The following is a 15826-nucleotide window of genomic DNA, read 5'->3' on the forward strand; positions in this document are numbered from 1 at the left end:
CTCATGTGGCACTGACGCTCCAGTTACTCCTGTTAGGTCAGTGGTGAAGTGTTTGCATGGGTTTAATTCCAGCTTGAGGTCTTTTCATTGGCAGAACTGTCCCCTTGTGTATGTTAGACCAGGCGGTGGTGTTGTGATTCAGTATAATAAGACTATGGAGAGAATGTGATAGAGCAGAATGTAAACTGCTGTTGGTAGTTCTCATAACTCTCTGAGAACGTTTAGTTCTGGTTCCATCTTCTCCACTCAGATGGGTTTTGAATTTGACATTTTGTAGGCAGATAAATTGAAGGCAGATTGAAGTTCTTCATCGCTTAATATTGTTCTCCCCCCGCCCTCAGCTTCATGCCTTCCTGAACACACACATTGCATGTATTTAAATTGTGTAAGTGCCACAGAATCGTTTGTTAAGGTTGGAATTGACTGGTGCAGATGACCTCATTTGTGTGGTTTGGTCATCAAAAAAATAAATCTGAGAAGACATGAAATCAAACGCACACTTTCAAGCACTGTGTGTGTGTGTTTTAAAAGTGCTGTCGCCCACCATTATTATTATTATTATGCCAAAGTTACAGTTAAGTTGGATAGCTTGTTTGACCTGCTGCCCAGAATAATCCAATAAACTCTCTTCCTCCTTGTTTTCTCCCCAGATGAGTTTCTGGACCACAACTGAGAAGTTCCTTCACGTCATTCATGTCCTCTTCATACTGTACTCACAGTGTACTCATAGTATTGTATGTCATGATTTTTGTGCGTAAAAAAGTAACCGTATAGTATGTCGAAAAAAAGTGATAAAAAGCCATATTATAGTACGTTGAAAATAGTGATAAAAAGCCATAGTATAGTATATCTAAAAAAGTAATGCACAAAGCCATGACATAGTATGTACTCATAAAAAGGCAGTAATAGTAGTAGTATTATGTGTTATGTAAAAGAAAAAATCAATGTAAGAGTCATACAAAATGTCCATAAAAGTGGATGTACATTTTTTGGGTGTAAAACCTTTAAATAAATTATCGGAGAGTGTGCAATACTTGGAAGTACCCTTCCAAGCGCGTTGTCGGGTTCAAGACCTGCTTGCTGCCAGTGTATGTGCAAACACTTAGATAGGACACACATAGGAATAGACAAATGCAAAGTGTGAACAATAAATAACTGTACCAACAGCTGATATGTCAGCTTCAGGAATAGCTCACTGAGATAAGCTACTGACTTCAACTCTGAAATATGAACAATAAATACAACTTCCAACCAGGATAGAGTATCAGATCAGATAGCTCAGTGTGATAGAATGCTGGTTGGAAGAACACAATGGTTGTGAGTTCAATACTCATGAGGAGCACATCTTATGATGAGGTTCATTAGTCAGGAATACAAGGTCCTTCACCCAGGAGACTGGGGTTCATGTCCCATGTGTCATGGAAGTACTTTCCAAATCTCAACTGTACTTGGCTCCATAAGGATGCTGAGGACAGTTGGGATTAGGAAAGTACTTAACCATGACACATGGGACATGAACCCTGCTCTCCTGGGTGAAAGACTGGGGATGTACTTATGACACTTAGAAAAAAAATTTATTGTTCCAGTTGGCAAAAGGTAAGGTGCGTTGCAACCCCGTAGGGGTTGCAACGCACCGTTTATGACAGTTGGGAAACCCCAATGCCGCCCCTTCGGGGCGGCATTGGGGTTTCCCCCTCTGGGGTGGTATTGGGGTTGCTTGTGGGCGCTGCCTCCCTGGGCAGCACCCTCTCCCTGGGCAGCACCCTCTTCGGTAGGCACCACCCCGAGGGGGTGGTGCCTACCTTACCTTGTGCGCACCCTGCTGGGCCATGCTGGATGTGAACCCGGGTCTCCTGGGTGGGGGGCTGATGCCTATTCCACTCTGCCGCCACCTCAGCCGCCACCTCCAGCGAATACAGTACGCAGTTAAGACGAATTGTTGGGTTTAGGAAAGAAAGAAATTTTCTGTGAAATGCAGGATACAAACACCAGTCCATCAGGGTGATTGAACCCTAGACCTGCGTGTCCTCTAACTAGCATTCTATCATGCTGAGCTATCTGATCTGATACTCTGCACTGGTTGAAAGTTGTATTTATTGTTCACATTTCAGAGGAGAGAAGTTGAAAAACTGTCAAGACAAATGTGGGATTTGATCCTTCAACCTCAGATGGTTGAGTCAATAGCTTATCTCAGTGAGCTATTCTTGAAACTGGCATTTCAAGTTTCCATTCTATTATTTGTTGTTCAAACTATGTTCTTGTAGACTAATTGATTTCATGTGACAAATAAAATGTATTGATTTATTGGTTGATTGATTGATCTGCTAATTGAGCTGTTAATTGGTTGATTAATGTATTATTTGTTGATTACTTAATTGATTAATTAGGAATAGCTCACTGAGATAAATTACTGACTCAACAATCTGAGATTGAAGGATTCAATCCCACTTTTGTCTCGACAGTTTTTCATTTCTCTCCCCTGTAGTTTGAACAATAAATACATCTTACAACTAGAGCCTTTCCAAGCGTTTGACAGAGCTCAGCAAGTTAAGGTGAAGGTTAAACTCTCATGAAGACTGGAGGATGAGTGTTCCATCCCTCTGTGGTGCTGTCATTTTCAAAATCTGAATTGAAATTAAAACTGAATTGATAAATTGAAAAGGAACTTCTCCGTTGTGGTCCGGAAACTCTGCACGCATCTGGGGAGAAAACAAGAGAAAGCAAGAGTTTATTGGATTATTCTGCTTCAATACATTTGTGGCCATTTCTCTTCCTTAAGGAGGAATAAAAGACACTGAGACACAAGGTAAAGCTACTAGAGCTGAGAAGTGTAGCTCACATACAGAGGACAGGCAGTGTTTTGTTAACATCATTTAGTATCTGAGCTGCACCCTAAGGTCAACTGCACGCAGCTGCATTGCAATCCAGCTGACACAAAGACCGTGACAAATGAAATGTGTGATACATATTAATATCAGGGCTGCAACCACGGGGGAAAGAAGGCCGGTGTGGTCCGATACTCCACCGTACCACTAAAGATTCAGTGCCGGTGTTGTGCCCAAAAAAGACTGCCTGCCGAAATACGACTGCACACCACTAGAGGGCGATGTTGATCATGTTGTCCTGATATCTAAACCAAGAGTAAATAAAATGTTATTTAAAAAGTTAAAATAACTGTCCCATTTTTGAGCGGGGAAATATTTGTCACAAGTTTACATGAGAAACAGATTGGACATACATTAGCTAGATTACATACATACACATATTTATAGGACATACATTATTTAGATTATACACAATTTTTAACGATTTTCACGAGAGCAGCACAGGGGCGCACTGTGGCCAAAAAAAAAAAACAAACAGGGATGCCATCAGCAAACAGTTCTACTGGCCTGAAATGTCAGATGACATTGACACATGGGTAAATGTTTAAGATTGCCTCTACAGCTATAATCACACTGTATGCCCTCACATTTAAATACATCTAGGTCTACTGTAATTCATAAATTCATAAATAAATTCATTAATAATAAATAATAATAATGACTTAAATAACAAAAATACTTGACTACTTTAACATGCTATTATGTGTGTGTGTGTGTGTATATATATATATATATATATATATATAAAAATTATATATATATACTGTGTGTGTGTACATACACACACACAGTATATATATATAATTTTTTAGAAGAATAAAAAAAAAACATAATGTTATCTCTCCCATACCACGCACACACAAACATTTCAATCTTTTTCATTCAGGTGGCCCAGTGTGTGAACACGGAGTGAGTTTGCCTGACACACGTGACAACATGAGCTAGAAACTCAACTTTTGGAGTGTGCTGATTGGATACTAGGCTGATTGGATACTAGCCTCCTCCAGAGCCTTCCACAGGTCTTCATCAGTGTGATGGTTGAAAGGGTCCAAGTTCTTCCTCATGGAGCCTGTAAACAGCATTGGGTCCTGGAAAACAAGGGGGGGCAGCTTCCCAGGTTAGTCATTGAATCAGTTGACTTTAATCTAGTTGAGTCTCCAACTATTTTAACCTATGGTGTTAGTAAACCGTTTTGGGCTACGTTTTTTTTTTTTTTGCAAACTAGGGTTAAGAGACTTAACAGTTAAGCAGCCATGACACCATCAGGGTCAGTAGCACTAGAGCACCAGTGTCGAAGAACTTGTTATTTGAAGCGGTAGCTTCATCAGACAAAGAAAGGAGTATTGGTATCTTTTCCCTTTGTCTAAATACCTGCTTCTCCTTATGTAATGTACCTTCCTGTCCCATTCAAGACACTGGTACTTGACAGGTCTTATGTATTTTACTAAACTAGAGAGAGAGAGTGGTAAAATAATGTGATTTTTACACAGCAGTTCTTAAGGTATGAGTCTGTAAAATAATAATAAACTGTGAAGGGTGGATTTGCTGAACAAGTACACACTCTCTTGATAAATATGTCTCAGCAAACCTACTGTTTTGGCCCAGAATAGCACGGCATGCATACTCAGGCTGTAGCCACAAGGGGGTGTTGCTGCCTCTTGGTACAGCAGAGAAGCTACAGACCATCAGATTATATAACCAACCCATACCAATTCATTCCCATCAAACTCTCAACAATTGTGCATTGATGGAAACTTCAACTTGAATTTTACAGACACAATAGTTTGTGGTGTTGCACTAGACTCGCCAGCTCAAAAGTCTTCTGTACATGGTCCGTTGTAAAACTGATCATGAGTTGAAGCTTCACATTTAAATACTTTGCTACTAATGTAGAAATTAACAAATGAATCATTGGATATAGCACAGTGGTAATACTGCATGGGTTTACTGCCCAATGGCAAGATGTACAAAGAAGATCATGTGCATCTTATCAAGGCTTTAAATAATGCATGCTAACTTATTGTGATACAGTGTGTGATACATGTATACACAGTATCTCAGAGTGTTTTATATTAAGCATAAGGTCAAACTAAAAAAATAGTGATTGTATTTAAAAATCAATTCAAATGAAAAAATTAAATCCTGCAATGTATACTCTCTGTCATGCTGCAATTCTGTTTAGCATTTAAATGAAATATGATGCCATACAAAAAGTCAAATAAAAACAAATGCACTAAAACACACTTATTACAAACACTCACTATAGCGCTATACTTTTGTGCATAATTAATTCATAGATTTAAGGCAGGCTTTCTCACGTGTATATACAAAGCAAGCCTGTAAATCATAATGGATGAGAAAATGGTTATTAAATGGAATTTGAAATGGCAAAATATGAAGATCTACATATAACTCTGACATGTTTACTATGATAGCAGTGCTTGGAACGTTTATTCTCAAGAGTCAGGTTTATTTTGATACAGTCCCTTAAAACACATAAGGTAGTTTCTGGGAGTATATCATTAAAAAAAATGGTCAGAGGGCACTGGGACCATAGCCATGTATTTACGTCTATGACTGGGACACTCCGCTGCAGTGCAGCATCCCAAGCTGTAGGGGGCACTGCGACATTTAATGGCTGACGCAGAAAGCAATGGAGACAGCCTATCCAGAAAATGACATGTCTCTGAGCCCTTGGCTTTAACACATGCACCTTCAAATTTCTGTGACTTTCTATAAAATTTAACTACTTTTATCCAAACATGTTACGGACATTGTGTCGGGCCGGCGGTGCCGTTTTTAAGGTAAGGACACTGTTTAATCATGCACCAACAGTCTTTCTGTGGTTATAGTTGACAAACAGGTTGGCTACCTAGCTAGCTGTTTGCTAACTTAATACGTTGAAGTTAACGTTACATTAGTCAGTTATTTCAACTGGTAGCACTTGACATTTAAGCTCCCTATATGTGCAGTTATATCAGTAAACACAGAACTTTCTCAATAACATAAGCAGACAACGTTACCTGGGTGCTGTTCCTGTTAAACTGGTTGCAGTGCGTGCTTTTGGCCCATACGTACCTCGTAATCAGCGTCTTAACAGCTTGTGACAGCGTTTACAGATATTATTTATGGGTCTATTACAATGCGCACATATGCTAGATATAAATAATATTGTATCTGAACTTTTTTGTTTGTTATCGTACTGCACTGCTATTAGTACGGATGAAATAACATTGTAGCTCCAGCACGAAGAGGTACTCATTGACGTGATGGCGTCATCAACCAGATGTTTTCCCACAACCTTTCAGTTTCAGCCATTCATACAGTCACTGGTTTCAGTGTTGTCAGATGGGAAATGTTAAACTATCGTTATAGAGGCTTAACATTGTTTTATTTAAAAAAAAAATATCGTACGCGTGTCATAACCAAGTGAACAAATAGGCTGTAATTTTACAAAACACGTATTAAATGACTTTATTGACACGCCTACAAATTAACATTGTTTTTTAAGCAAACTGATGTGGTGCATGGAAGGAGGTATGTCTCCATAAGTCCATCAGTCTGACAATGTTTGTAATAGCCTGCTATTACAAAACTAAAGTACAAGACAGCACGACTGGAAGATATCCTGCTTGAAGGCCATTAGTTAATTAAATAAATAACTGGGCTAAGTGGTGCGTTTAAAACGACTTGATTTGACCACAGCATAGGCTACCTCAGTGAAAAGGTTCAAGCTCCATCTCATAGTTGCTGTATATCATCGTACATTATGGCACTTTTGGCATTGTTGTCATCCAGAGGCCAACATGATCATATAAATACAATAACTATGGTACATCTGGCAACACTGTTACCAAAATTGAGTTCTCGGAGATAGTAAAAGTGTGGGTATTATTGTGACAGACTAACTGATTTGTACATCACTGTGTGTCTCCTGTCTCTGCAGACCTCTCAGCAGACTGCGCCCAGGCTGTGGGTGACTCCAGCACAACAACGATGGGCCTCCCGCTTACCCATGAACACCGTAGTCCTGTTTGTGCCCCAGCAGGAGGCCTGGGTGGTCGAGAGGATGGGTCGCTTTCACCGGATCTTAGAGCCAGTAATTATTTTCGTTTCAAAAAGCTTGTATACGAGGACGTTACTTTATCTCTCCATGACCACAACTCATCTATATATATTAATAAAAGTATAGGGCTGCACAATATGAGGGAAATCTGCAATCAACAATATTACTTGCGATAAATAAAAACTGATATTAAAGTGTGCTAAGTTCTGCACATTTCTGCTGTATTCTGCTAAATATAACAAATTGCTTGTTGAATTTAAAACAAATGAAAGGAAATCATTTTCATCTTTCAACTAACGCAAAAAATCTCTAAATGTCTTTTGTGACATTGCAGCCTTTTGAAATGTGTTTAACGCGCCAGTTGATATCACAATAACAATAAAAAACACAATATATTGTGCAGTCCTAATAGAGAACTAATACTTATATTTTATTCCACCCTTTGTCCTTTCTTATAGGGACTGAACGTCCTCATTCCCATGCTTGACCAAATTCGTTATGTACAAAGCCTTAAAGAGATCGTTATTGATGTTCCTGAACAGTCAGCTGTTTCCCTAGGTAAGTATATTGTTTTCCATTTTTGGAAAAGTGAAGGCAACAAATGACATAAACAATTGTGCATATTAATGGTTGAATTAACCATCTTCATGGCTGAATGAACATGTTCTCTGTCTTTACACAGATAACGTGACTCTGCAAATCGACGGAGTCCTTTTTTTGAGAATCTTAGATCCTTTTAAGGTATGCTGGTAAGAATAGGTGACGATATATTCAAAAGTACAAGCCAACATTCTGTTACTACTAGTGCCTGGTTGGTTATGTAGGGGGATAACATATAGTGATTATATTATTGATAACTAACTCACTGCACTTTTTCCCATCTATCAAACCCTAACCCAGAAAAATACTATGATTAAAACAAAAAAACATTTATTTAGATTACTTGCACTTTTTACAGTATGTAAAGTTCCATTCACCGTTTGAAAATTATGATTTAAGCAACGTACACAAATGCATCAAAACTGCTGTCAGACCCTCACACTATATTTACAATCATACATTATTTTACACTACTATAAATTGATTGTTAAAATTGGTTGATGTTAAAAATCTGTTATATGAACACTGGTTTGTAGTAATGGACCTTTTTCACAGCAGACATTTTGACTTGTCATAGTAGGAAAAGAACAGCTGAAAATGATAACCTGAACTAGAGGTCGACCGATTAATCGGTCGGCCGATTTTTGGCATTTTTTTACATAATCGGCATCGGCCAATATCCCAGTACATCAAGCCGATTAATAGGCAGGCGCATCTGCGGGCAGCCTAGTGTTAAAACCATGAATAGGCGACATTTTTTACAGCGCACTCAGACCACCTGCCTCCAGCCCCTCCCCTCGTGAATTCTTGCGCTGTGTGTCTCGCACAGTCACTTCAGGCTCTGACGCTACCGTTAGTAGTAGCTAGCATATTGCTGGTGTTCTTGCCTTGGGATTAACTGTACTAATAAAACCGTACAAAACACCGCGGCCACACCGCTGTGGAAGCTCCCCGAATGTCATTTATCAAAGCCTGGTTGTTACCCCTGTGCGTGGCAGTCTCATCCACTCCTCTAACGGAGCTAACTGGAGCTAACCACTAACGGAGCTAACCTGACCTTGATTTAAGATATTTCAGTGAGTCAGCATGCCCAATACCAGGGCCTCTCCTAAGTGGAATGCAGCCATCTGTAATGGTTTCGAACACACCTGTGCTTTTCCTACTATGACATGTCAACATGTCTGCTGTGAAAAAGGTCTATCAAGAAGCTCTGTGTTTTGCCAGCAGGTGGCGCCAGTTGGTTGTATTATACCTGTACATAAAATGATACACATAGGTGTGTGTGTGTGTCTCTCGCTCTCTCTCTCTCTAGGCGAGTTATGGTGTAGAGGATCCAGAATATGCTGTGACTCAGCTTGCACAAACCACAATGCGTTCAGAACTGGGCAAACTCACGCTGGATAAAGTATTCAGGGTAAAAAAAACAACAACAAAAAACATCTGCACTGCTTGGTTTGCGACAAAACATTGCGACAAAATAATGATACAGGTATGTACCTTTAACCTGCTGCCTCTCTGGTTGTCAAGGAAAGGGAGTCTCTTAATTCCAACATCGTCCACTCCATCAACCAGGCGTCAGACGAGTGGGGAATCCGCTGCCTGCGTTATGAAATCAAAGACATACAGGTTCCACCTCGTGTTAAAGAGTCTATGCAGATGCAGGTAAGACACGCACACACACACACACACACACACACACACACACACACACACACACACACACACACACACACACACACACACACACACACACACACATAACCATCCCTATAATTCAGGGGTACTGCATTTAGCAATCCTCTTTTGCAGTACCATCTCGTTTTCAGGTGACCTTAGTAATGTTATATACTGTTGGAATATTATAACCTAATCATATTAATTACTGTGTTTGTGCTCATTGCTCATAGCGTGCTAAAAAATAAGACGGTTACAATATCCTCTGTACATGGAAGAATGACTCAGTTGCACAGGATGGTTTAGCTTTAAGCTTTGACTATAGTTTATCATAGTTTAGAACTATGATTGCACGTCAGAGGCCCAGACAGAGAAGTGAAACAACAGGAAACGGCAGTTAGGTCGACGTGTGTGTGCGTTCAGGCGCGTTGGAAAAGATGACGAAGAGGATGTGAAACTAGACCGAAGACGCACAGTCAGCTATGATGAAGATAGCAGCGCACATAGACACAGATTCTGCCTGACAACAGGGAAGACAGCATCCGAAGAGGAGAGGATAAGAGGGCAGGGACCGGTACATTCGGGACTCAGAGCTTGGGGGGGCTTCGTGGAACTGAGCTCCGTACTGAGTCACTGGTTGCTAGGGATACGAAGTCTTTGCTTGAGCCCGCGTGGGTTTGTAATACTTCAAATACTGTTCAGTAAAAGCGATTGAGTTAAGTCGTCTCTGTACATCATTCACGGTATTCTGGTTGCCTAGGTCATCAACGGGCACGCGGGGAGTTAGAACTTCCGAGTCCGATTTCTCTGGCCTTTCCGGGCCTTCCACTTTTCCAGTCATTCCCTTCGATACACGTGTATGTTTAATTAATAATAAATAGTAAGACGATCAGAGACTGCTACTACACTTGATAGTTCCTCGAGGTTATGAAAATTGGCTCAGGTTGATTTGAGGACCGTTTTCTTTTTGGCTGGAGGAGAAATATTTGGCATCCCTTCCTGTGTGATTGTTTCCTGTGTAGGTGGAGGCTGAGCGCAGGAAGAGAGCCACAGTGCTGGAGTCTGAGGGGACGCGGGAAGCGGGCATCAACATCGCCGAGGGTCACAAGCAAGCCCAAATCCTCGCTTCAGAGGGAGAGAAGGCTGAGCTGATCAACAAAGCAGCCGGTTGGTGCATTTGACTTTTCATTTCCGCCTTTAATCACTGGGACAGCTTAGATGTGAAAGGGGAGGGAGAGAGAGAGAGAGAGAGAGAGAGGGGGGGAGGAAATGCTGGACATCGACGCAGGTCGGATTTGAACCTTGGGCCTCTGCGTAAAGGAATAAACCACTACCAACTGAGCTACCCGGGCGTCCGTGCATTTGACTTTTGACTTAAAGAAACAGTTTCAACTCGGATTTTCCATTGACTCGGTTACAAGCATGAATCATGCAATCACTTATGTAATTGAAGGTCTTGTTAACGTAGGACTTAGGCCGTCATTACGCCAAATCCACAAAAGCATTTAATTACGTGCCTGCAGACTGTGTTACAACACTACACAAGGATCTCCCGACTCCGACTTTAAACAAAGCAAACATGGGAGCCCATTTGAGTGGAAGTGAATCAAGGGGAATGTGGAAGAAGTAGGTTTAAAGGCCCACAGTATACTGTAAATCCAAAACAAATCGACTTTTGTTGATACTTTGCTGCGTTGTATCTAGGTGAGGCCCAAGCTGTGTTAGCCAAAGCTGAAGCCAAATCCAAGGCTATTCGTCTGCTGTCAGATGCCCTGGGTGAACAGGTAACAAAGTAGATTTCACGGCTTCATTTGTCATTAAAAGGATTTAGAGATGATCCTGGGGTGATTTTGACGTCATTCCGAGTCTTTCACAGTGACCAGAATTGTTGGTTGTGTTCCCGACAGAACGGAAATGCTGCAGCCTCGCTGAGTGTTGCCGAACAGTACGTCTCTGCTTTCTCCAACCTCGCCAAAGAGTCCAACACTGTGCTCCTGCCCTCCAACACTGGTGACATCAGTGGAATGGTCACGCAGGTATACTGGTTTCTGCCCACTAATAGACTTTGAGATTTACTCTAAATATGTTTTGTCCACAAAATATCTTACGAATCTTGGAAATGATGGTCATTGTAGGCCTGGGACGATATAACCTGACTCCGCCAGATGGATTGCTTCGCATTTGCTCGGCATATCCATCTGGGAACTTTCCGTTGGAGAACTTTTGGGAAGGGGCGGAAATACTGGTTAGCTGATTGGATGAACCATCGGTCTGTCACCTATGTTGGTGATAGACGGGCCAAATCAACCAATCAGATCCACGAAGCGTATGAAAATACAACCACAAGCCCGCCCCTGCTGCTGCAGGCAAAGCATAGCTCGTTAGCTCAGCATGCAAACATGTCGGTAAAGGATATTTGCCGTTTGTGTAACGAGAATTTAGGAATAAAAGACACCATTTCAGGTTCCCGGACCATATTCCAAAAGAAGGATCCAAGAGAAAAAAAGCATTAGCGAGCGGCTAACAGAATTAGGGCTACCGCTGTCTGATAATACTGGTTAGCTGATTGGATAAACCATCTGTCTATCACCACCTAACCCACCTCAAAACCAACGCTGATTGGCCCGGTCGTTTGGCTAACGGCTCCAAATTTTCTCTGCCTCAAGATGCCAGACTGATCTGCGAGTGGAAAACTGGAGCTCGCGAGATCAGGACCTCACGAGGCTAGGGACGATATTCTTTTGTCTCGATTCGATTATTTCACGATACACGGGAGCCAATTCGATTTGTATTGCGATTTATTTTTTTATAGCAATTCCATAAGTATTGCGATTTTAATAGGTTAATGTGGCTCAGGAAAGGGAAGTTTGGGGTCCACTGCTGGAGCTGCTTCCCCCGCAACCTGATACTGGATGAGCGGACGAAGATGGATGGATAACAAAAAGAAAAGTTGAATAAAACACTTCTGGAGACAATATATCATTTAGCTGACGCTTTAATCCAAAGTGACTACAATTGCTATATACTGTATATGTCAGAGGGCGCACGCCTCTGGAGCAACTATGGGTTAAGGTTCTTGCTCAGGGACACGTTGTTTGATGTATCACAGTATCACCACCCACGTGAGACATTTCTAAAAACTCACATGTCAGCCAGTCTGACACTTATTTCATTTAACATAACATGTATTTTCTGCGTTTTGCTGGAAACGGATATGATGTAGTCGCCGTCAGCAGTATCGAATAAACTAATATTTAGGCAAATCATTGAATAAAAAATGAATAAATAAAAAATATTCTAGGGAAAAGACAAAAAATCCTGATACTTTTTTTTTTTTTTTTTTTTTTTACCCTATTGTTTGGTATGTTTTCATCATGAAATATCACATACTAAGCTATCGCTAACATGTTGGTAACACATTCCATCCGGTTCTTCTACCCTCAGGCCATGACCATTTACGGCACGCTGGCCAAACAGAGGCCAAGAGTTGAGAGAATGAAGACCAAGACAGATGAACCTGAAAGTGAAGAGCCTCCGGTCCAGTCAACAGCAGCTCAGTAGCTGTGGATGCCATGACTGCTCTAAAACTGTAGCTGACACAGAAAAAATAAATAAAAGAGGAAGAGGTTTCTCCACAATTGTGTACAATGGCACTGCTGTGTGGACTCCCCTCAGTGTCTGGTGCAAAGGGCACTCTTATCTACCGCTGGGCACAGGAAGTCACGATGGAGGAACGGCACCGGATAAACCGAGACGAAGCCGAGCGACGACGGCTGGGAAACGAGAAACTGAGCCACAAATTATATTACTTGTGTTGGTGTTTGCCACGTCGCCTTTAAATGGACGTTTGCTGGCTGTGATATTATTTGTTTAAAATATAATTGAATATATTTTCGAAAGCAGTTGTTTTTTTCCGTTTATTTCCTATATTCCAAACCGCCATTTAGAAATTAAGTAAGTGTTGTTCGGGATATAGTTCAAAACCTGAAATCACTTGGTTAATCCCCTTCAGAGCCTGTAGTTTTAGGATGTTACAGTATCAAATAAATAAAAAATAAAAATGTATTTATTTGGCTGTTGATGTTGGGATAATGACTGACTAAGGGAAATGTGGGCACTCAGAAATATAAAAAATAAATAAAAGTTTATCTGTTTCAGAGCGCAACGAGAATAATACTACTACTACCACTAATAATAATAGTGTTATTAACATTGAAGCAGTATGGTTTCTCCAGTGTTTGTATTTGTAGAACATCTCAGATCTACATGGCACCTGGAGCTCCGAGAGAAGTTCTCTATTTCCACTCCAGATGTGTAAATTGGTGTTGGTGGGTAGTTCCAATGGATTTTTACTATTCAGAAACAGTTTCTAAGTTCCTAGTTGCCATAAACGCACCTATAATTACTGCAAGTGTATAGTTTCCCTTTCTTGAGAAGATTCTACACAAACTTTTCTATAATTGACTTATTCTGAGTAAAATCTGATATGAGCCTTCATAATGTTTTAAAATATATATTCAAATAAACAAAAAACAACTAAAATTCATATATTTAAACTGTAAGAGCAGCCACTCTCAGATTAGTTTGTTTTTCAGCAGGTTCACAAAGTTCATCTGTGGCATAGCATGGCAGCTATTTCACAAACCAAACTCATTCCTGTGACGTAAAGCAGTTATCGCTGTTAAAAACGGAACAATTCGACTACATATCTTTCAATTTTTCAAAGCATTGTAATAGGGCCGCTATGACAACATGAAGGCCCACATTTTCTAAGATGTGCACCTGTATGAGAAGAAGTTGTACGTGGTTATTAGTCTGTGACAGAATCATTTAAAAAGAAACGCACTGTAGGCCTGAGAGTGAGGACCACCCGCAAGATAAGCAACGTAATGGGAAGAAAAGTATTTTTTTCAATAATATTTCACTTGACGTGACTTTTATAGTTGCATTTGGTTTGTTGTCAGCCTCTGGGGAGGGTCGTGATCATTAAATATTTTATCATAGAGGTTTAAATTTACCTTCCCCTTTGAACAGTTAATCCTTTCCTCGTAGACAGACAGAGAGAATGCCATCTCATACATATTTTAAGTGCACTTTGAAGCGGGTGATTTTTTTTCCTTTTTAAAAACGTGAAAAATTAGACCCTCGAGAATATCAGCACACCTCTTCATTTGTTGGTGCCACAGACTTCTATTAAACGGGAGAAATCCCGGCATTACAATCTGATAACCTCTCTCTCTCTCTCTATCTTCTCTAAATCTTTGCTCCAAGCTCACATGTTGAAGTGGAGAAAGCAATGACTGGAATGTGGAATTTGGTCGACGGATTTCAACACATAAAGCGTACTGCAAGCAGACACTTGCCACCGTGTGCGTGCATGCGTGCGTGTGTGTGTGTGTGTGTGTGCGGTGGTGTGCGTCTTTAATCCTTGAAAAGGCTGGCAGTGACTGGCCCAAAAATCGGATGTTTTCTCATTCGAGCGTTTCCCAGACACACCTCTTTCTCCTTCCTTGTCGTCGGCCCTCTCCTTATTTTCTCGTCTGTCTGTCTGTCTGTCTGTCCATCTTCCCCATAATTTATTTTACAGTTGTCGGTAACTGCTTCGCCCTGAGAGAGAAAAAAAAAAAAAGAAAAGATATAATTTAGACAAAGCTTCTGCTGCTGCTCACCTCTCCTGGCCCTCCCCTTCTCCTCCTCATCCTTCATGACACACACAGACACACAGACACACATGCCTGCAGCCTTGGGGGCAGTCGAGTTAAGAAGGTATGTTAAGTTTGCCATTTTTAGGACCTTGAACGGCACAACCAGAGGGAGAAAGAACAAGAGAAGAGGGTGAGAGGGGGAGGGAGAAAGTGTGAAGGAGTAGGGGCGGAAAAGGGAAAAGGTGTTTGGAACTGCAGGTGTGAGACCCAATTTTTTAGTGGTTTTGTTTCTCTCCCTCTCTCTCACACAGAGCCCAGTCCTGACATTGAAACAGTGCTTACTGAGGTGAAGAGAGACCAGCAGGAATTGGCGACAGCTGACATGAAGCAGAAACAGCAGAGAGAGAGAGAGAGAGAGACACTGCAAAGGTATTAGCAGCTCATAAAAAGGCACTTAGAGCTGCAGTTAAGCAACTCACACATTCATCACCGCTGGCTGCTACTGAACACACACATTTTTAAAGTCTTGGCGGCAGCAGCTCCCATGACGAGAAATCACAAAGACGGAAGGACAAAGACGGAAGGACAAAGATAACGAATCTGTGAGAAAGGGAAGAGCGATAAGGAACGTGTGAGGATTATCTGATTTTGTTGAACCTCTTTTTGTGCCTGAGAGAATGTCTTTTTGAAAAAGCTATAAAGAGCAAAAATAGCCTTTCGAGTGAATTTAAATCACATAAAAGGGAGAGTGATGGCATGTGTTAAGAGGAAATGTATCAGTGCCAAGGCTCTGCCTGCTTCTGCAGACTGTAAAGCCTGCAATTTCTGGGGAAAAATAGAAGTGTGCCAGTTCAATCAGCTATAACGCACGAATCATCTCCCTCAAATCCTTCACTCCGCCCACCAGATACAATCCTTCCATTCTTGTATTTTTTCTCATTCACTCCACCAGGACG

At 41.1% G+C, this 15826-nt stretch overlaps 1 protein-coding gene and 1 long non-coding RNA gene across 3 annotated transcripts; one reads left to right on the forward strand and one right to left on the reverse strand.

The window, feature by feature from the left end:
- Positions 1-2147: 2147 nt before the first annotated feature.
- Positions 2148-9151, reverse strand: LOC114550945 (uncharacterized). 2 transcript variants are annotated; one of them, XR_003691793.1, is made up of 3 exons: positions 9049-9151; positions 3840-3973; positions 2148-2699 (listed from the first exon to the last, which is right to left on the reverse strand). It is a non-coding gene; the product is annotated as an uncharacterized LOC114550945 (long non-coding RNA). The 2 variants fall into 2 exon arrangements; XR_003691792.1 differs by lacking the exon at positions 9049-9151 and adding an exon at positions 5909-6192.
- On the forward strand, positions 5480-13290 carry LOC114550944 (stomatin-like protein 2, mitochondrial). Its single transcript, XM_028571945.1, has 10 exons — positions 5480-5689; positions 6832-6984; positions 7410-7509; positions 7634-7692; positions 8864-8965; positions 9079-9213; positions 10248-10392; positions 10930-11009; positions 11133-11261; positions 12670-13290. The coding sequence occupies exons 1-10, from the start codon at positions 5648-5650 to the stop codon at positions 12784-12786; spliced, it is 1062 nt and encodes a 353-aa protein (XP_028427746.1). The 5' UTR covers positions 5480-5647; the 3' UTR covers positions 12787-13290.
- The last annotated feature ends 2536 nt before the right edge of the window (positions 13291-15826 follow it).

The sequence above is a fragment of the Perca flavescens genome, chromosome 24, assembly GCF_004354835.1.
Source record: "Perca flavescens isolate YP-PL-M2 chromosome 24, PFLA_1.0, whole genome shotgun sequence".
Classification (NCBI taxonomy): domain Eukaryota; kingdom Metazoa; phylum Chordata; class Actinopteri; order Perciformes; family Percidae; genus Perca; species Perca flavescens.